Genomic DNA, 23,022 nt, shown 5'->3' with positions numbered 1-23,022 from the left:
CAGCAAGTTCAAGACTGCGTTTTTAAGTCGGCCCTGCCCTTCTGCAGTCGCTCTTTAAATTTTTATTAAGACATTATTGGCAACCATATTTATGAGACTGCTTTGGACACAATCTTCTCAGTTTTTTCTTTTTTTTGCATACATATAAATCATTTGAGTCGTTGACTGTATTTTTTACGATTTTTGCATAATTTATACTAATCAAAAAGAAAGAGAAAACAATTAAAATGATTCGTGTCGAGCCCGCAGATTTTGTATTTACAACCTGGGACTTAAGTATTTCTGTTTATGTTTTGAATTCGGTTTGTATTTTGTACCTTTCCCCGTGGAACCTACGATCACATTTTCAAAGCTGCTAATGAAGTGAGTTTCTATTCGCTTAGTTTTATGTCATTTCGATCGGGGGGTTGGGGATTGGCGGTACAATCCAACCAGAAGTTAATTTGATTTTTTTATATTCTGTGTTTTCATTTGCATTCTACATGGCCGTAACACGTTTTCTGATTTTTACAAATCCGTTTCGATGTTTTTCTCGCTCCGAAGGTATCGCATAACGCACACAACTCACATATCTTATGCTTATCTGCACTCAATGGCAACGTTTCATCAAAATGTCAGCGTATATCATAGAAATCAATAAATTTCAACTTGCCAATGCACATGCGAAAAATAACAAAAAATATTTATCAATTTATTGTGGCAGCGCATTTTTGCATAACGCTCTGGTTGATTTTAAGTCATATTTTATAAGCAGTCGGAATATTAAAACAAAAGAATCTGAAATGAATGCGAATTTATTTAAGGCAATATATTTCGGCTTCCATGGTTTTTGGTTTTTTTGTATTTTATACAATATATATATTTCAGATTTTCAAAGGGTTGATTTTATTTTTTTAACAATGTCAGTTTAATATTAATACAGTGGTTTGTTTTTCAAAAGAATTCAAGTGCCTATATAATTTAATAAGAGATTTATTTTCTTCAAGGGAATGCTTAGACTCCAAAAGCCACAGCCTCACACATGTTGGCTCTATCCATCTGACCATAAAGTCACACATTAAGCACACGAGATTTAACAGAATTTGCTCATTTCGCACTAATTTGCAACTAATACCCAGAGTCTGCAGCAAAGCACTGAGCCCCGAAAGACAAAGGCCAGTCCGAAATGGCCAATTGTCTGAAATGTTAAGCCTTTTAATCAATTGCCAAAAATACAAAAAGACCCCGGACTGCACACATTGGTATTCCCAAATGGGGATTTCGTTCATTTCGAGCCGCATTAAGTTCTCATTGAGGGGACAGCCAAGGTTTAGTTTTGGTTTTCCCTTTACAGATTTTAATGGCACCCTTTTGCTGAAGGAAAACTCAGCCTGCTTAGACCCCTAAACATTATAATATAAAAATCAATTTTCCTTGGTAATTACAGTTATGTGGGGGCGTTACGAACAATTTGACCTCTCTCCCGAAAAACGAAATAATTTTGTTTTTCTCCTCTGCGGTTGCATGTGTAAAATGTATTTGAATATTTGATGACTTTGACAAGTTTGATTCGTTGGCAGAGTGACAAGCCGATAGACAAAGGTTCCCTCGAAGATATCAGGTAAACGGCATATGACATGGAAATTGTTAATGATATATGAGTTTCGTTTCATTTCGTTTCGTTCTCCGATTTCCCATCTCGGCGGCTTCTATCCATCTAATTGATTTCGTTGTGTGTCCAGTCTAGCATGTTACTTAGTCAGCAGCCTGACAGTTGGACAGTTTTGTAGGTCCCACCCTACGGATGGATACAGGTTGTGTTTATAAAGTCATTACCCGGCAGCCAGCTGGAATTAGTGGACGGAGTTCAGAGTTCCATTCTGACCCTAACCTGCACATCATCAGCAACATCATCAAGTCTTGGTTGCTTTTTCTAACACTTGTTCTATAGACAGTCTAACTTCGGAAGTGACAACTGTTTTAAGTTTTACATACTCCCAAAAAAAAAACACGATATGAAACGATGATCGATTTGAAGTTTGATTCTTCTTCCTCTCTTTTCCGAAGTCAGAGCATCTCCGAGAAATAATATATAAATAATAATAATTTAATAATGGTTTATTGTGGGAGAAAAAAATATATTATTTATTACTATAAGATACAATTAAGTAAAATATCAGTTAGGTAGCTTTTCAATTTACAGAATGCCAACTGTAATAATTTTCCTAATGATTTTTATGCAATTTCATGTAATGACAAGCGGCGGCCAACAAAAAATGTTAATTTCTACAAATTTTCACCGTGGCGCCAAGGTGACAAGGGATTTGGTGGCACCGCCGTGTCACGGCTGTCCATAAACTCGCACTTTGTGGCACACGTGCCGCGGCACTTGGGCGCACGTGCCCCGCCCCCTTTGGACGCCCTCCCACCCCCCATCTATCTACCGTTAGACATTTTGCCCGATCATGTTTGGGTTAATGAGTGGGGCGTGGCAGGGGCAGCGTTGATTGTTGATTGCCGGTTCAACTTGCAACTTGTCTCGAACGCGTGGCCACTCATTCTCGGCCTGAAAAATGCTGCATATTCGGAAAGTCATGCAGCAGAATTGAAAACTTTTCAATAAAAAAACAGCCAGGAAAATTAGATAAAATATAAATAAAAACATGTATAAAATTAAGAAGCCTGGTATTATTTTTTTAAATTTGTTTATTATATCTAGTTACTTTTAATTTCCCAAAAACTAAACGAACTGTATTTTTTTACGCCTTAATAACACTGTGCAACATTTTTAGGGTTATAAAATGTAACCGCAATTCTGATTTCATGGGCGGAAAGAACTCATCGAAATAAGCTAAAACCCATTTGGGTTTCTGTTGCTTAGCTCGCGTTTACCTATTATAGCGAGTTAAAGTTTTACATACAAAATTTATTTGTAACGGCCATATCTTGTGAACCGATTAAAATTTTACTATCAAGTCTTCAGTGATTATGTAGCTATGAACCCAAGGAACTAAATTGACAAATGACTCTTGCGAAGACGTACACCTAGCGCGTTAAAAATCGAAAAATTAGGCAAATTTGTTTTTTAACGCGCTAGGTGCACTAGGTGCTAAGTGCGCAAGAGTCATTTGTCAATTTAGTTCCTTGGGTTCATAGCTACATAAACACTGAAGACTTGAAAGTGAAATTTTAATCGGTTCAGAAGATATGGCCGTTACAAATAAATTTTGTATGTAAAACTTTAACTCGCTATAAAAGGTAAACGCGAGCTAAGCCAGAGAAACCCAAATGGGTTTTAGCTTATTTCGATGAGTTCTTTCCGCCCATGAAATCAGAATTGCGGTTACATTTTTCATGTTGCACTGTGTAAGCCATATTTCACTTGAAAAATATGTTTAATTTTAATGGGTTCATTTTCAAATCGATTTCCCTTCGCCGGCATAAATCAATTCCGGGTCCCGCCCACCCACGCCCCACCAATTAAGTGGCTCAAATATTTACAAACGCCCCCCGAGGAAATTTAAATATTTTGTCACTGCTTGTTGGACACCCGACATTTAACCTTAGCCCACAAGTCTGCTGCTCATCAGACTCCCCACCAGACTTCCCCATCGCAAACAGTATATATATTTATGGTATGGGGGTACCAGAAGCCTCGGAGATCCACAGCTGCGTCAGCATCATTTACATTCAAATTAAAACGAAAACGCAAACGCCAAAAGGAAATTTATGCCAAGGGAGCTCAGAGCAGAGCTTCCCCATCTTGTTCCACTGGCAAATGATGAGTTTGTTACCATTTTCGTGTGGGGCGGCGCTCTGTTTGTTTTGACACTTGGACTACATGGATCTTTGGCGGTCTTGGCCTATAAATTACCCCGACATTTGACATATGTATATGCTACCCATGCCCATACCCATGCCCGTCGAAGTGGTTGCTCCTGTAAAGATCGCCTGCTGGCGATAGCCTAATGTTTTGTTTGTTTTTCTGATTAGTTTGTAATTAACTCGGGCTTCCCGAACATCGAAGATCGTCGCCTGGAGATAGCTACATAATAATGTCCGAAGGGAAAGTGCAGGTATAAATATAAATTTGGCAAGTGAGGTGCCAGATAGACAAATGCCGATAGCACCTTTTTCAATGAGTTCACCATATAATTAGAGGAAGTGTTGTTATTATTTTCCTCCCCTCCCCACAAGATGTTTATCCTCCAAGTTAATTTCTTTATAATTAGGCAAAGAGGGACCACTATATATAGTTATCAAAAAATGCTATTATTTCCGATTAGTTCGGGCCCTCAATCAAAATGGGGAAAAGTGGAAAAATCCCAAAAACTCTCAATACGATTTTTCTACGCTTATCCACACCAGAAATTCAGACCCAAATCCAGTGCCCAATCATCCATCAAGACTCCACTTAAGACCCAAAACTCCGGCGTGTCAATCGAATTTTCTGAACACCCGAAACTCCCAATGAAAAATTTCACTTTGAGTGACCATGAAAATGCATTCGTTGAACAAGAGAGTGTGTGTATCTGTACCGGGGTATCTGTATCTTTTTCCCTTCAGACTGCCTTCTCCCTTTTCAATTTGTTCTGCCGGCAAGGCGACACTTGCACCCAAGGAATTACGCCTATGTGGAACAGGATATATCTGCGATATTGTTTGAGAAATTCAAACAGGATTTCTGGCTACTTTGCATAGCTGTGCAATGAAGTGTTTGTCAGGGCATTATAATGCGTAATTTATGGGGAGTATTTTTTATAAAGGATAAGTAGCGGGTAATGTGAGTCTTGTCGAAACTTGAGATGTTGGGAAATTGTTCGAGATTATACACATGTTGATTTGATGGCACAATATAAATGAAATTAAAAATATATTCCATTATTTGTCAAAGGCCCCAATAAAAATAAATTTTATTAAATTTTTGATTCACATATTTTTATTTATTTTTGATTTGTTTTTGTATGTTTGTGTTTGTGTTTTTTTTTGTTTTGTTTTTTTAATAATTTTTGTTTAAATATTTTTCGTGTTTTCACTTTTTTTAGCGCTCACATTGAATACAGATTATGGTTTTACTCTCCTTTAATTTATGCTAAATAAATCTTTTCGTTTCGTCGCCGGATAAATAGAACTAACTGAAGCGTCTATGAATTTATTATTAATACTATGAATATATCATTAGATGTAGTAGCATAACTAACGATTAGTGTTTACACTATATAGCTATATATAGTTTACAATCGTGCAGCGTTTCTATTTATATATATTTATTTTATTTTTTTATTTGCATACTTTTTTGAGTGAATTTTGTTCTAACTTTACACTGAGATGAGTTTTTTTCTTCTGAACAACATTGAAACATTTGTACAATAAATTAAACTAAATTACAAAAATTCTCTAGGGGAAAGTGAGAAGAACTGTACAGCTTATAAATTAATATACAATTTTTACAACAAATAGAGAGAGAAATGTTTTTCTTTTTTGCTTTTTATATAAACAACAAATAATTTACAACAAAGAGGTTTTCTTTTTTCTTTAATTTCTCATTGGGAATAAAAGTCGTTTTGAATTAAAAAAAAATGTGTTCCAATTTTTGGGATTGGATTAAAGTTTTCAAAAATCTAAAAAATCTTAGTAAAGTTGTGGTATCTTTTCTCTTATAATTTCTGTTTTTAGACGACTTTTAAACCCAATGTTTATAGTTTTAATACTGCTCGTGGCAAGAACTTGGTGGCGTTTTAGCTTAGTGGGCGGGGCTGCTGCGGTTTCCCGAGGGCGGAGAGCCGGCAGCCGAGGACGGTGGCCCCTGACCTTGACCCCCGCCGTTGATGGGCAGTTGGTAGGGACTGAAGCGCTGGTACTGCTGCCGGGGTCGCATATCCGGGGAGGGGGATCCCGATGACGTCGACGAGGGGGTGGAGGCGGTGGGCGGCGGCGGGGGCGTCCTGTTGGCGGCCATCGCTGCTGCCGCTGCTGCTGCCTGCGCCTGCGCTTGAGCTTGAGCGGCGGCTTGGGCGGCAGCGGCCTGCTGATTGGCACTCGCCAGAAAGCCGGCGGTAAGTTGCGGCCATTGCTGCTGGAACATGTGGAAGGCGCCCAATCCAGGTGGGGGTGGTGGTGGACCTGCTGCCGCCGCTGCCGCCTGATACATTTGTGGCATCATCAGTTGCGCGTACGGTGAGTTGCCTCCGAACATCTGCAGATGCTGGCGGGCCTTCTCGAAGAGGGCCATCGAGGAGGGATCTCCCTGGGCGGCAAACTGTTGCATCAGCGGATCGGGAAAGAGACGCAGTGGCGACCGGAGCTGCTGCTCCAGGAGCAGGGCCTCCATTGGATCGCGATCGAAGTCGGTGAGGCGGGAGGAGTCGCGAAAGCCCTTGGCGAACGGATTAGAGTCGATCTTCAGCTTGGTAATCAGCTGATTCTGATAGGCAGTCACCGCCGTGAACACGGTCTCCGGGAACACGTAGGTCTTGTGATCCAAGTCCTGCAGTTCCTTGGGATTCGACGGAATGCTCTGGCCGTGGCTCAAACGAACCAAGTGAATGCGGGGCTGATAGCGGTGCATCGAGTTTAAGACGATCTGGAAAGGGAACAGAAAGGGAGAGGGTTTCATTGTAGTAAGTCGTTTGAAAATGGTATATCTTGGGATGAGGGAAGTGGAGAAAATGATTGATAAACCCCCTTTAAAAGATGGCTCTAAAGTTTGATGAACTATGATATAACAGAATAATCGTAATCAATGGAGTCTTTTAAATAACACGAATATAAAAAAATAAAAAAATTAATAATATGCATTTAACATTTATAAAGTTTTTTAAGTAACAAAAATATAGAGAAGCAAGATCATTTAATAATTTTCTCTAAGTAAAAATAAGCAACACAGATTTTTCTATTTTTTTAGCTAAGCTGCATTAATCAAAACAGAATTAATTTCAGTATATTTTCCCGTCTTGCAAAATTATCAATCATTTAGCACTCGCGGCTAATCGCTACCTCAGCATCTGAATGTCTCAGTAACCGAGTATCTGAGTATCTCGCTATTCCAGTATCTCAGTATCTCGGCAACCGAGTATCTTTCGCAACCGCAACTCACCTGTCCGTTCTTATCCATTTCGTTATTAGTCAGCTTCACCTTCTCGAAGGAGATGACTTGTTTGCGCAGCGCCTCGCAGCTGAAGGGACTGTCGGGATGGGCGTAGAGGCGGGCTGGGGGGGCGGGGTCGGCCTTGCCGGCCACCAGCCAGGCGGACCGATGGTAGGCATACCGATACCGCTTCGAGTCCATGGGGATGATGTCCATTAGGACGGCATAGCGATCGGCGGGCTGGATTTGCCTCAGCGGACCCGAGAAACTCACTCGCACAGTGGGGAACATGCGTCTGGAAAAAGGGTAACAATAAAGAAAATGAATTCGATTAGACTTTTTTCTATTATTCTAAATATTTTAGGGGGCATTGCCACACAGCTAGTTAAGTCCGCAATTTATGGGGGCTTCTACTATATTTTCTTCTAGATTTTCTTCTAAATTTTCCCTGCTTTGACAAGTGCAGACAATGAAAACAAAAGCGAGAGACTCTTCCTTCTTTAAAGAAAATCTGTTCAATATCCTGTGGTTTAATGTGTCCCTCCAAAAAAAAAACCGGTGACATAACCTCGGGCGAGAAATTCGGGGACCGCCCTGATGTCTGCGACTCCGAGGTGTGATTTTTACAATATCATTAGGGTGTATCTATGTAGGTGTATCTGTGTGACCTGTGTGCGTGTGGTCAGGTGTGTGGGAGCAAAGGTGTGTGGACTGTGGACAACCCGTCGTCATTTGGATTGATCTTGTTCCCATTCTCCCGCTGACAACAGTAACGCCTTTAGCTCTGATTTTCTTTTCCAGCAGGTATACAAATTTCCCTTGATTTTTTGCACAGTTCTTTTGGACCCCACACAGTCCCTGAGATGGCATGAAATTTTTGTTGACATCGCAAACCATTTGGCGAGTCAATTTATGACCAGAGTAGATTTTAAATAATAAAAGAGGAGCAGTTGTTCTTGAAATAAAGGAGTTTTTCGGAAAAGTGAAGAGTGAAAATATTGTGGGAAATGAAAGGAATGTAAAACAGGGTTTCTCTTAAATATTTACCAATGGTAAAATAACCATTATAAACGATTTTAGCCATAATAAAATATTTGTATATTATTATTAAACTCCCCGAAAATGTCTCTTTGTAAATTGATTGTATTTTATTTATAAAAAATCGAAATAAAATTTTAGCATTAATTTATGAACAATTTTTATTAATACATAATTTTTCCAATATTACTTAACTCCCCCGAAAATCTCCCACGTTTTTTCCCCCATTTAAACTAATGCCTGTTTGCACTGCCGACTGACTGAATGATTGACTGACTGATGGATGGATAGTTGCTTGTTTTTGGATGCTTACCTGCCCGTTTTGGTGATGATCATCTCGGTGCCGAGATCGTGAAAGCGATCCCACAGCTCTTTGGTCTCCAGGTGGCATTGCACCGGCTTCAGGTCGTCGCAATTGCAGGAGCCAACGATTTTGGGTGCCTTCTGCACCGGTTCCGGTGTTAAACGCTCCTCACTGTCCTCCGTTCCCGGCGATTGGGGCGGTGTGGAGCAGCGTCCTTGGCTGCTCGTGGAGCTTGTGTTTAGCTGGGATTCCGCAGAAGCTGTTTGTGCCACGGCGCCACCACCAACGCTGTTGCGACTCTTGTGTGCCACATTATTGTTGTTGTTATTATGGTTGTTGTTGTTGTGGTGACTGTGATGGTGGTGCTGATGGTGGTTCAAACGACGGGCTTTGGTCGGCGGCTCCTCGGCATCACTGCAGTCAACGACATCAACGTCAACCTCATCCTCCACCGAAATGGGACCTTAAATGACACAAGAAGGAAAAGCGAAAATTGAAAATTAAATGTGAATTGCAGACTTTGGTTTTGGGCTTAAGTTAAGTGAAAAAATAAATGCACATGAGAAAAAACGCTAAAAAAAATGTAAGTATCCCTATTTATAAAAATAAATGCATATTTAGCTTGAAAAATTAAGTGAAATATGTTTTCAGTTAAAAGTAAATTATCACACGTTGTACAATACTTTCTAAATGTTGTTTTCTCATTTAAAGTATTTTATATATATTTTTAAAATACGTTGGATATTATGAAAATTTTTACTATAGTAAATCACCAAGTATTCCATTTAAAAACCTCACTAAACTCTTAAAAAATCACTAATCTGTAATATATTTTTGATCACAAAATCTTTTAGATATTTTAACGATTTTTCCGCTGTGCATTTAACCAAACTGCGGCCGTTTTTCCGCTTTTCCGTTGACAACATTGACTGGTGGAGTGGATTTCGCGGCAGACAGCGTGGAGTCGTCTCATATTCTTGGAGTTTCCGCTTCGCTTCGCGTTACGATTACAATTTCAATGAGACAATGAGACGACCGCTCGCTTAATTGGCAAACTGAACACAAATTGGCAATTAAACAGCCCGAAACTCTAGCTGCGATTGCTCTTTTTCATTGCATAAAGACAGAAAAAGTCGAGGGCCCCAAGGTGTGTGCAAAAGTTGATGAATAATATGAATGCCTATAGGGCAAAGACGAAATATGGCATACGCTTTCCCATTTTCATCCGAAAATTGTAACGAAATGGTTAAGCGAATGAATATGCTCGCTTTTTTGCAGGTGAACCCAGACGGTAGGTGTTAAAATGCAAAGTAAGCAAACGGAAAGCCACGGAAATAAACAAAACAAAAAAGTATAAAAATTAAAAAGCTGCATATTTGATAAAAGATCATAAAATATGAGACTTTGCTGTTGGGTCTTTTGTTTTGATTTTGGCCGTCGCTAATTTTCTGCGCCTCGTAAAATTAATAAAATGAAGCACATTGTTGAAAATTAATTAACATAATTAGCAGCTTTTGTTTGGCGTCCGATGGAAATATGAATTCCACGCGATTAGATGCTGTGCACAATTTGCATATTATCGGTTATAAGTGCTGCAAGTGTTTTTGTATATACATATATCTGACTTGCGATCTTTGGCTTGGCTTAATTGCGAATGCCGTCGGCCAAAGAGAACTAGTTATTCGGACCGGGCTCAAACGCCTGCTAATTGTCAATGGCAATTAAATGGAGCTTTGCGCACCCAAAGCGACAACACAGTAATTTAATAGATTTGTTGTGCAATCAATTAGCGATTGTCTTGTGTCTAATAATGTTAGCTGTTTTATTCTTGGGCGCTGAGTTGTTGATGGAATTTTTAAGTAATTTGTTTTTATTTATTTTAGTATGACAATGAAATATTGGTTTGTATCTTTGAGTACTCTTTATTTGAGTGGCTTATAATTCCCAAAATATATAGAAAAAACGAAAGTTCAAATTTTAAAAATGCTTAAAAATAAAACAAAAAATAATTCAGACTTTATTTAGTTATTATAATGCAATGTTTCAAAGTGAAAGCTCCTTTTAGGAGATATATTCGTCAAATTCTTAACCAAACAAATTTATGTTTCGCCTTGTTAGCCAAAAATTATGAAAAACACCAATTACTTGCTCTTTATAAGAAGTATCTTTAATATGTGCTTGGATCTAAAACCATATTATACCCTATTCAAGCTTCTAACTCATAAATATTTAAGAAAAACAGACTAAAGATATTTTCTAACAACTGACTGGCTATTTTCCCTATTTAACTCCTAGAAGTAACTCCTTATAGAGGGTATTTCAAGATCGTATCTCAACTTACTTGCACTGCGGATGGAGGACTCCCGACTGGAGGCATCTTCGCGGGCCATGATGGCGGCGATGGAAAAGTCCGTCGCCGAGCCGGCGGCACTTTTGCTGGCGGTCGTTGTTGCTGTCTGTGCACTGGCATTCGGAGCGGTATTTGCGGTTGCAGCGGGCACAACGCCGTTGCACAAATACGGATGCGAACCCACCAGCATTTTGTATGTGTTTTCTATTCGTTCTCTATAGGGATTTGAACTGTAAAAATACCCTTTTTCGGGTATTTTTTAGATATTGTATCTGGGCACTTGTCAACACTTGGCACTTATAAAGCTATCTGCATTTTCAGCACTTTTTAGCTTGGGATTTGATATCTCGAAGGTGTGTTTGTATCTTTCAGATCTCTGTTATCTGTATCTTTTGCTTTCTTTTGTATCTTTGGCGCACGCGAACTGAGAATCTCGCGGACTGAGTGTGTGCGCAACGGAAGGCAGGCGACGACGAACTGAATTGTGTCAGGAAATTGTTGCCGCTGAGAAGAGAAGTCGAAAACGACGGCAGGCACAAAACTCGGGAAACCAGTTTTCCCGCATATCTTTCAGATACTTGAGCAAGCGAGACAACTATATGGTTTACCCTTCAAAGTCCAAGTGCGAGTGGGTCAACCATAGGGCCTCTCACACACTGAGTGAAAACGCCGCTCGCTCTCTCGGTGCGTTTTCCAATTGGAAAATACGGCGGGGGAGGCAACGTGCGACAGAGAGAGAGGCGGCGCTGTCAGCAACTTGCGCCCCTCTCTTTCCCGCTCCCCACCTCTCTCTCTAGCGAAGGCGTCATAACTCATTTACAATTAAAAATGTCGGCGCTTTTGGCTCTCTCGCTTGCACTTAATGGCACCCCCATAGCTGCCTCTCATTCGCTCTCCTCTCTCTCTTCGCCTCTCTTTCTCGCCCATTTATGAAGTGCCAACGTTTTGCTTGCGGTTTTTCTTCGATTTTTTTAGACAACTTTTCGCCGTTGTCGTCGCATTCCATTTCCTGTTATCTCCTCTTCTCACGGTTTCGGTTTCTTCCATCTTCCGTTTTGAGCGACTGTTTCATTTCGTTTCCAACACGTTCCGCCGCTCACTCAATGGAATTTGAGTGAGTTTTTCTTCCTCGGTTTTTTTCGCAGTTGCATCCTGCTGTTTTCTGTTTTTTTTATTCATCTGCAAGGACATGGACCTTGAGTCAAGGTTATTGCAATCATGCGTTGAGAATTTATTAGTTTCAGCTACGAAAATGTTGTTTTGTGTAAGCCGGGGAAATAACATCTAAAAAGAATTTGGATGTCTTTAATTCTTTTAAGAAGCAATATAGTATTTCAAAGTTTTTAAAATCCTTTTTTCAGTTTCAGGGAAAATTATTTTATTTTCCAGAAATTGTAGAATTGTATATTACGTATACGTAATTAATTTGCATTTAGGACAAAATGTTATATTTTTTCAGAAACATAATAAATAAGAATTTTTACTTTAAAATTAACTAAGCGTATTTTTATAAAACATTTTTACGGTTGTGAAGAATCTATTTTATACGAATAATCTTTTTTAAACATGAAGTTTCTATCTTATCAGTTTTTTTTGCCTTAGCCTATGTTTTAAAACGTCATTTACAATCCTAACAATCAACCCTTTTACAAGAACCCTAAATTTTAATTTCAACCATTGCGACCCACCACCAAAGAATTTCCCTTCAGCAAAACCACTATAAAAGTAAATAACAGGGATCTTTCCAATTTAGTAACGCCCCATCAATGCAGTATTTTTAATAACAACTTATAGAACAATTTCTCATATTTGCATGCAATATGACAGAAGCCACTCCCCTAGAAAATTTCCCCCATAATATTTACAAATGTCAACAAATCGTTATGTTTCCCAGGCCAAAGTCAAGACCTTTGTCAGTGCCAATTAACCCGCTAAAAAATGCAAAGAAAATGCGATTGAGAAAAAGGAAATTCATACAAAGTGACAGTTCGTCAAATTCATTACGTGTCGTCGTGAGGGTCGCCAATTATGAAGAAAGGAAATCCTGAGATCCCGAGTTCCGGAATCTGGAGATCCTAACTAACTAACAAGCTGACTAATCCCGCTTATCCTGTGCGAGGAAAATATCTTCTTGTTGTGTGATTTCTGTAATTTGAGACATTTTTTACGTCGGGGAAAGACAAAGTGGGCATGTCACTTTGACACTTTCACCCTGGGAGAAATGCTGAAAGTGGAGTGGGAGGGATACGTCGTGTGTGTTCTGGTTACAATTGCAGTCGATTTAATAGTTCATTATGAGGAATATCCCTTGCATATTAAATTAAATTTAGTGTTAGAGTCTCAAATAAATATTTACCTTAAGAGAATTTATCAAATATTTGTTATAGTCCAAATTAAAATAGAATAAACCTCTTTAAATTTAAAGAAACATGGAAAAAATTTTGAAAAATGTTTAAAAATAATTTGTAAAACTGGAAAAAAAATAGAACAATGTTTGTTATGCCTGCAATGAGTCCTATTAGTTTGCCCTTTACTGTCCATCTACATGTGTGTCTTTTTAGGTGGCAGTCGCGTATGTCACCAAAATGTCAAAAGCCAAGGAAAACACAAGTTGTGAAAACAAAGGGCGGCCGCTCAGAAGAAAAAAGTGGCCACTTGGCACTTGTAAAAATAAACAATTTTGCTTGTTAATTAGTGCGGCTAACTGTCCTCGTTTGACTTTCTCCTTGTTATGTCCTTTCCCTCTTGAGATCTCAAGTATTTTTGCCCTTGGCTTTGTCGGCAATTTTATAAATTTCTTCGATACTTTTCCTTCTTTTTTTAACGATCGCTTTGGGTAATCGAATACTTTCACTTTAAATTCGGCCGACAGAATTGTGGAAATTTCCATTGGTCAATGAGAAGGACATATTTTCCTGCTCCAATTTTCCTGGGGCGGTCACTTTGATTGATGATCAATGGGCAAATAGATAACTAATGTTTTGAGCTGGCTTCAATTTCATTTTTCCCTTTGCTCACTTGAGTTTCCCTTATTTTGTCTGCGGCATTTCCGCTTCTTAAGTTCATATAACACTTTCCGGGGCTTCGATTGCAAAGGGTTTATCAAGGGGGGTTTCTTTTTCTCGATTTTTCTGGCACTTGAGCCGCCCTGAAGTGGGAGGCACGTGTTCTTATTATTTTTATTTTTATACTTTTAAAGGGGTCTGAAGACGAGGAAGCGGTGAATTTCCGCTCGGCACTTGCCGCGACTTCAAAATCCGCCCGATAAGCATTAAAAGCGGAAGCAACCCAAGCACTATTGAGTTTCTATTTATAAGGCGGAATCGCAGCAACATGTGTGCTGAGATGTGGAAATATGATTTTGTATTATTACTTGTTATTACATTGTATTTTATAACAATTTTATTTTCTTGAATACATAAAGAAAAAATATTATTATAAAATGCATAGCAACAAACATTATTTATTCAATTTATGGAACTTCAAAGCAAAATATTAGAAATTACAACCAATAAATAAAGATATTGTTTATAATTATTGCTTAAACATTGCTTAAGTATTAATTTAATATATTTCAAAATTCATAGCTTAAACTATTTCAGTATTTTTTATACTCTCTCTTTACTTTACCCATACCAAATCGTATTACAGAATTAATAATTCATAATCCAAAGGAATCTTCATTCTTCCCCTTGAAGATCCTCAAATCACATTAGGTATTTCCAGTTTTTCGGTGCCGCTTTGTCTGGCGAGGACATTTGCCAAATCATCTTTCATCCTTCACGCATTTCCCTCGTGTCCTGTGGCCAGCCCGCAAATATTTACCAAATATTTTCCATTATTTTCAGTTGTTTGCACCGAGAACGCCCACAAAAAAAAAGAAGAATATTTCTGGGTGTAAAAGGAGGAAGAAGGCTGGGGCAACCGGTTTGTCTGGCTGTTTTGTTCTGGAATTTATTAATGAAACTCATTGGGTTGGGTTTTTGCTTTCTGGGCTTTGCCCTGGGGACCTGCTTGTTTTGGGTGTTTCGGTTTTTTCGGCTTTTGGGTGCATCTTCAAAACGGAGCCGACGCTTTGATAAATGCCCGACACTCTCTTTTGGCTACCGGCTGCGAGTTTTTCCACTCATTTTTCCTCTTAGCCCGGTAGCAATTCCGCTAAAAGTTGGCCAGTTTTTTTTACAGTAATTTTTGGTGTACAAAAAACCACAGTAGACCGCTAGGAATAGTAGCAAATTTTCTGGGAATTCCCTTTTTGCAGACACCATAAATCTTTGCATATCTCTGAGTTGGCTGCTTTTATATATACATATACCTATATATTTATATCCTACGTGTGCAGTAACAATTGTCACACCTTTCGGCGGCCACTCAGCAAAACCCCCCTCGCCCTCTTAACCCCTTTGTGGTGCTGTGTGTGTAATTTGACTCATTAACAAACCGAATCCGAGCCTCAATCTCTGGGATGTCCGTGTGTGTTTCTCTGTGTGTTTCTGAAGGGTTTTCGGCTTTGCCACATAAATCACAACTTAAACGATGCGTAATACTGAGGCCCCAGAATCTTGGCTTTATTTATTTGTTTTTTTTTTTGTATTCTGCTCTAAAATTTATGTCATTGTCGGGCGACGCCCCTCCTTGTTTTCCCTTCACTTTTTGTAAGGTTTTCCCCTTTGCAATTGGAGTCGAAGCTCTTTGAGTCGGCTTAATCTTCACTAAAACGCCCATTTTGTGCACCTTAACACTAAATTTACATATCCACCCGGGCAGCTGGTGGATCCTTCTCCTTTTTTATGGCCCAATTACAGACGGCGATTTCACATTGCAAATCTGGAGAGGCAGCTGCAAAGTCAGCGACTCGGGGATTGGATCTTTAAGATGCGCGGAGATTACCCAAGAGTGCCCGTAATTGCAAACGGGCGAAATGAGTTCACTTTGAGTCGGCAATTTGCCGGTAATTATTACCCAATCTACAGAAGCGGAGAGAAAACTGCTAAAGTTATAATGAAATTTCATAAATTATCGGGAATATTACACAGCAGCGAAATGTCAAATTGGCAAAATGATAAGAGTGCAAGGTGAACGTTTTTTATTATTTTTATTTACAATTTTAAGTTGTTACTGCTGTGCCAAAATTTAATGAAAACATATTTAAGTGTCCTTTAAAAAATATTTTTTTCCTTTCTTCGATCTTCTATTTTGTTTCTAAATTTGGTTTTATTTTTTAAATTAATTTGTTTTCAAACAAAATGTAGAAGATAGTTCAAATCATTTTTTTTAATACTCCTAAAATGATTGATTTAGTTTTTTATGATTATGAAAAACTATGTCATAAGTGTTTTTATTTATCCTTAAAATTCGTGAAAACGGCTCCGATACTAAGGAAATTTTTTACTTATCCATAATTTGCGTATGCTAATCCCCAAAATATTTCCCTTTCGAGCGGTTCGTTTGTAGTGGCAATTTCTGCGAATTTCTAGCACTTCCTGGGGGCAGGATCAAACGCGCCGTCGCACTGACAGAAATCCACCAGTGCGGTTGATCGAAGGACTGCCGTGTTTTAAGGTGTCAATTACAACAGGTTCCTAAAATACAGAAATATCCTTTGCCATTTGAACTTGACCGACGTTTTGGGTTGTTTGCCGAAGGAGTCCTAAGCCGCTAAAGTCGCAACACCCACTTTTCGCCCCAGGAGAATTGCTGCAATTATCCTTTTTGGCCAGCGCCCACCAACTGCGATCCAGGTGCGCTCGGGGATTCGAAAAGAGATCTAAACCTAATCCGGGAGCTAAAAGTGCGAAAGAAGGAAGTCCTCTTGCACTTGCCGCAATCTCACTTTCATTCATTGCACAACATAATTGAGGTTTGTGTGCCCAAAAAAGAAAAGTGGGCGGGTTTCCTGGCATTTATATAGATTGACTTCTTAGCGCCTGGAACACGTGCAGCAGTTGATTAATGAAACCCAAGGTTTTTTAGGGAGGTTCTCTATTTCTATGCCACAAAATGGTGGTTCCACAAGATCGTTAAAAAATAAAACACGACGCGGGGCAGCCTGCAAATGTTGCACATGTCCTTTTGTCATAAATTTTCACCGAGGCAAGGAGAGAAAAACAAACAAACGAAATGTCCTTTTATATTTTCTGTTCTGTCTGTCACAGGGCACAAGTCAAGTCAAGCTGAACCGTTTGCTCTAAATTGAATTCAAATTGTTAGGGAAGAAATAAAGGGGAAGACTCCTCGAAGATGCTGCTGCATCTGCCCAGAAAAAGATCAGGCTCGGTCCTTCGTCCTTCGACCTTCTTTCTCTGGGCAATAGATCATTTTCCACGCTCTGCGCGCTCGTCCCCTCGGCATTATATTGAAATTTGTTGTGTTGTGCCAACAAAATATTAAAAAATTTCATATTTGATTTGCATTTGAGGCATCCAGCATCCTTTGAAAAATATCCCTCCATTGTTCGACTTTTGATGCGGTTTTAATGAGCACTTCATAGATGTGGAATTGGTTTTCCAGTTTCACATCAATCATAATTAGGTTGCTTGTGTGTGGTTTTCAGGATGCTGTTTTTGGGTTGTGCCCAAGATGGTTTCCATTCCTTCGATTGTGACAGATACAGGATTGATTTGGAGGGTTATAGTTATTCCTGGGTGAAATGACAGGATTCGAGGCACAGTTATCATTGAGTGTTTATTTGTGGGTTTTTATTAAGGGTTATCCATAATTATTAAGAAATTTAAATATTTATATTAATATTATATTATTTATTACCATATATTCCAAAAAATTTAAATATTTTTTTTTTATATTTTGTTATTTTTTTTACAATCCCTCTTTAAATATTTCCAATATGTTGTGTGTTACACTTTTAACACTCATTATTCACACTCGCAGGCTCGCTTCCATTCAAATGAGTCAATGCCTTAATCTCCAGGCCTCATGTGAGGTCTTTTGCAACGCCCAGAAATGTTTCCCTTTTTTTTTTTGTGAGCACGTCTAGGGTTTCGACTTCGCCTGCTCCTTCCTTTCAGTCCGCCTGCAAAACACCCTTTGATGAGGCAATGGCCAAAAGGATACATCGCCCTCCTTTCGCCTTTTCGTAGGTGTTGCTAATGAAGCACTGTGTGCGGTCTCTGGAAATTCGAGAGGCGTCAACAGGCGCTAAATCCGCTTAAATTGTGGCGGAAGAAGGCTCTTTTCTCGGAGTTTCTTGACACTGAAAAATGATTGCATCTGTTTCATGAGTTTCTTGAAAGAAAAAGTATTAAAACAGTAACAAAAGTATTTTACATTTATAAATGTTAGTGAATACCTAAATATTAAATTTAAATCTTTAATTTATGTTTTTAAGACTAAAAAATAATTTCACCTATTTTTATAAAAGAAATTTGAAAAATTTGTTTACTAAAATCAATTAATATAACATTTTTCAAAATATTTTGAGCTAACAACTTATTAAAACCTTGGAATCGTATGGGATATCAGAGTTTAAACCCTACTTTAAATTTAACTGGCGGTCGAGAAAACGGGCCTAAATTATGAAATTATCCAAAAAACGGAAATGGGTTAAATAATAAATTTTATGTTTTTTAGCACGCGAAAATGATAGATTTTTGATCTGCTTTCTTTTTTTTTAGGCAATAAAACATTTTAATATATTCTTTATTCAGAATCATATATAATATTTTCAAGGCTTTTATTTCTCTTGCCTGTAACCCTTTGCATTTGGTTTCTGATTTTTCTTCCAGTGTTTTTTTGCATTATTTTTTAGAGCTCGCGTGCAACTGCCGACAGAAGCCAGAGTTTAAATGGCTTCGTTGCATTTAGCTTCGTTATCGAATCGTAATGAATTCATATTGCGTTCGATTCCTTGGCCAGCTGACTCTCTCGATTTAAGAGGATGACTTTGACCTTATGTCGTCATTGCACGCAGCTCGATTGAAGCGTTTAATTGCATCGACCATTGTCATTAGCGTAATTAGATCTTTCGGCCCGGCTCAGTTTCAGTTTCATCAGGCCTGGCGTGTCCTTCTGTAATGTCAGCTCCTTTCTTTCTTATTCTGTATATTTTTGTTGCTTTTTTTCCTGCTCTTGTTCCACTAATTTTGATGCCATGGAACGTGCGCAATTTGTTTACCATCAGCATAATTGGCCTGTCCTGTTTCCCCGGGGCCCACTTGCTGCTTTTTTAAGCGCTTTTTTATTTCATCGGGAAAGTCTTGTGGCCCAAGGCAATTAGTTGGAATGATTAAGCTGATGCGACTCCCTGGCCAACTCTCCTTGGTAATTACATTAGTCGCCCTGGTTGCCCTCCGATGAATCAACCGCCACGCACTCACTCAAATTGGACCGACCATCTATCACAGGGATAAAATACGAGGGGTCTGCCGAAAATTCGATCGGAAAACGAAGCTACAGCTGCGCTGCTTCAATTGTGACACTTTCCATCCACAAAAACACGAAACAATGCGGAACTATTTTCAATTGGGCCTTATTCAAATATTGTGAATCCTTGTTAGCTTGTTTGTTTGTTTGTCGCTTTGTCAATCACGTTGATCGATCTGGTTCATCAGGGGGAGGGGTCTTGGGTTTGGATTTGGGTTTGCCACACATACACGCCACCCAGAAACAACGATGATTGATCACATACTCGCAAAACCCCGAGACTTTCCCATTTTCCGCACTGATTTTGCCCAGACCATTCAAACACGATCGCTGCGAAATGATGGAAGATCAGGGATCGTGTTGTACTTAAATGGTTTAGAGATACTTCAGTTACTAAATTTTCAAACTATGAATACTCTTTTGTTTTCTAAATATATTGTTAAAAAATCGGTTGTACTATTTGACTAGTGACTAGGGGGCTTACATTTTATTTATTTTTAATTGATACAAAATAATAATAATATTTATGAATATTGAAACACGTTTGTTAAATTAAAATACAATATTTTTAAAGATTAAAAATATTTATTTTTAATACATTACAATATTATTCTATTTATTAAACACTTTTGTCAATTATGATTAAGTTAATCCTCTCGAAAGAGGAACATAATTAGCTATTGTTGTATAAACATACATAAATTAATAGGAAATTCTTCCTAATCTTTACGAGCCTGATCTACACAGCTCTCGTATTTTTTACTGCATTTCTAATTTGTAAGGCCACCTTATAGCGATTGTGCGACATTTTAGTGCCCGCTAAATGTAATAACTTAGCTCTTTCTCGGCACTCCCTCCTGGAAGTTCCCCCTTTCTTTCTTCTCTTATTTTTTTTATGGTCGAATGGCCCACTCGCTGACTAAACGTTTACAACTCCCCGAGCGCCTTTGGATAATTTGACACTTGACTGCCCGACTTGGAGTATTTTGTTGTTTCCCCGGTTTATGACTTACAACTCTTAAAAAACCGCAGCAGATCCCAAAAAGAAACATCAGCTCCCCCACATAAATATATAAATCCCACACAGGAAAACTAATTAAAAAGACCTTTTCTGGGGCGACAATAAAATTTATGAAAATTAACATAAAAATTTGTGTGCGATTAACTTGAAAGCGCACGCACATAGAAACGTTTTTGGCCATATGGAAAATCACATAATAAACAAACGGAACCAGGGCAATAAAAGCAAATATGGCGACACACACACGTGTTGCAGGAGGGGGCGGGGAAAAACGGAGTACCCAAGATGATGATGATGATGATTGGGGCCTGCTTATCATTTCTCTGGGCCCGGAAACACGCCCGATGCGATACGACTACGACGGTACATGAGCGAGTTGGCCAGGCCAATTTCAACTTTGGCGACAACAAGTCACGACAGCAGCAGCAACATCAACAGCAGCAACACCAAAGGCACAGCAGCAACATCAACAAAAGTTAAGCTCTGCGGCGCAACCAAAGCGATTAGGCTGATTGGAGTCAGTGTGTGTGCACTGGAAATAAAAACATTTTTCGAAAATTACAAAAAAATACTTATTTAATTTTCCAGTAAAAATTTTCCAGATAAAAACAAATATTTTTAAAAAATAAATAAATAAAAAGATTTTGTTTTAGAATAAAGCAGGAAAAATTAAAAATATTTAAAAAATAGGTTTATGTTTTAAAAAACTGTAAAATTCTACAAACAAAAAGAAGCAAACTTTTTTTTTTTTCAATTTTTACAATAATAAACAAATACATTTTCTATAAAAGAAAACTACTTAAATTTGTTTTATGTGATTTTTAAAATAAAATAATATTTAAACATAACTAAACTAACTAACTAGCTAAACCCAATGACTTAGCATGTGAACTGATGCGAGTATTTGTTTTTAGTGCATTAATATATATGAGTAGGGGGCTTCAGAGACTTTTGAACGGGAAAGGATGAGTCAGGGGTGAGTTTGCGTTTGGTGCGCCAGTTGGCGCTACCCACTTTCGGAGGTGTATTAAGCATATAAAATGAAACAAATGCCTGGAATCTCACACGCTCGCATTATGAGTAATGTGCACCTTATGCCGCCGCCAAGCCGAATGTGATTAGGGGAATATCCCTATCCCTAAACCACCCAGTACCCCACCCATTTTTCGGCTTTATTAACCCCTTAACTGATGATGTGGCCGCGTCTGTTGTTTGGGTTGCAGCTCAAAATATTATGATGGCCTCATTTACACGCCGCTTTTCCGATTTGAGTTGATCTCTGATCCGTTCAGAGGGTTGTTAGTTTTTTCTAAGAACTTTTATGGTTTAATTTGATTTTGGGCTTAGTTTCCCATAAGCCAATCCAGTAAATTTTACTCCCACCAAATGACAAACTCAGGCGTAGCTCATCAAAATTAATTTTATGGCCAGCCAAAAACTTTCGACAGCAATTTCCCGCCCACCCTCATTAGGTTCATTTCTAAACGCTTTTCTTGCGGCGCGGGGGAGGGGAAAACTTTTGGTTAATTAAACGCAAATTGTTGTGGCGGCAAATTGCGAAAAAATTGCGAAACTTTGTCGGCAAGCCATTAAAAGCCTTTTGTCACAAAAGTTTATTGTCTCACAGTCGGAATAAAAACAAAAACGGGTTAATTGCGCAAAGGAAAAGGCAAACAAACAAATGACATTCGGTACTTTTTGGCCTTTATGTCAGAGCCATAAAAATGTGTGTTTTCGGCCAGCAGAGAGAGGAAAACCAACATGGCGTCAGCATCCAGCCAGCATCCTTGGGGTTGCCCACTTGAATGGCCAAGTATGTGTTGACACTGGCATGTAGTTGTTGTAAGTAACGAGGAAAATCAGGGGAAAATCGAGGGGGTGGTAGAGGGGGCGGAAAAATGGGGGCGGTTGTCCTGCGTCGCTCTGCGCAAATTTGCCACTTCAACAGCTCCTTGCGGATGCCGTAAGCACTCTTGTGAACGAGCTCTGGAGCATTTTCATTTATTTTCCTCACATTTTCCCCAGTTTTTCTCGCTCTTTCTTCTTTCGGTCGCTCCTCCTTGACTTTCTGCCGCCCCCGGAGAATTTATGCTCCTGCATTTTTCCCTCCTTTTTCCGCTTCGATTTTTTGGCAAGTTGGAAAGTTGTGAAACGATGCTCACGGAATTTTAAGCAGCCGCTTTCCCAGCTTTTCCTTCTGCTCTCCTTTCTTGGCTGCGGGGATTTCTTTCTCCTTTTCTTTCTTCTTTTTATTTTGTCAATATTGTTACTGAGCAGCGGAAAATGTGCTGTGAATTTTAAATTGGTTTTTCTTGGCCGCGCTGAGTTGCTTACATAATCAGCGAGAAGTTTTGTCTGCTTCAAGGAGATTCTTATATTTTATCTAACTTGGAAGTCCACACCCGAAAGTCTGGGTGGAAACAATGGATTTTTAAGAGTCGGAATTTTAATACATATGAAAGGAACTTGGATATTAAAATATGGTTGTTGAATAAAAAATCGTCGACCTATTCAAAAATTGCCTTAAATACCATTTTCAAAAAGAATTTTAAACTAAGATACAATTTTTGTTAGTAAATGAATATAAAAAATATAAAAGTAATTTGAAAAATGAAAAATACGTCTTGCATAAAAAATCGTTGATCTGTTTAGAAATTCTCCAAAAGTAGTTAAATAATTTCCAACGCAATATAAAATATTTTCGTAACCCTAAAACATTTTTTTAATATTACTCAATCTAAATGACCTTTTAATACCGCAATTAGCCCACAGCTTGCCTCATATCCCAAGTTAAAGCCCCGCTTTGCAACGTGAGACATAACAATTACCTGCTCTTTCCCAAGTTAAACTCGCAACTGTTCATT

General features: G+C 38.6%; 1 protein-coding gene across 1 annotated transcript; it reads right to left on the bottom strand.

Annotated features, from left to right (window-relative positions):
- Positions 1-4,943: 4,943 nt before the first annotated feature.
- Positions 4,944-11,243, bottom strand: mid (midline). Its single transcript, XM_017157593.3, has 4 exons — positions 10,750-11,243; positions 8,418-8,871; positions 7,076-7,361; positions 4,944-6,562 (listed from the first exon to the last, which is right to left on the bottom strand). Exons 1-4 carry the CDS (start codon positions 10,946-10,948, stop codon positions 5,723-5,725), a joined length of 1,779 nt encoding a protein of 592 aa, XP_017013082.2. The 5' UTR covers positions 10,949-11,243; the 3' UTR covers positions 4,944-5,722.
- Positions 11,244-23,022: the final 11,779 nt, after the last annotated feature.

The sequence above is a fragment of the Drosophila takahashii genome, chromosome 2L, assembly GCF_030179915.1.
Source record: "Drosophila takahashii strain IR98-3 E-12201 chromosome 2L, DtakHiC1v2, whole genome shotgun sequence".
Lineage (NCBI taxonomy): Eukaryota > Metazoa > Arthropoda > Insecta > Diptera > Drosophilidae > Drosophila > Drosophila takahashii.
Note: the sequence above shows the minus strand (reverse complement) of the source record. Positions and strands in the feature narration are given on the sequence as shown.

Bases quoted from the DNA above. Each gene is read 5' to 3' on its own strand.
- mid (XM_017157593.3), bottom strand. From the start codon at position 10,948: ATGCTGGTGGGTTCGCATCCGTATTTGTGCAACGGCGTTGTGCCCGCT. The intron at 8,872-10,749 runs GTAAGTTGAGAT...GTGTCATTTAAG, and splicing joins GTCCTCCATCCGCAGTGCAA to GTCCCATTTCGGTGGAGGAT. The intron at 7,362-8,417 runs GTAAGCATCCAA...CCCTTTTTCCAG, and splicing joins ATCATCACCAAAACGGGCAG to ACGCATGTTCCCCACTGTGC.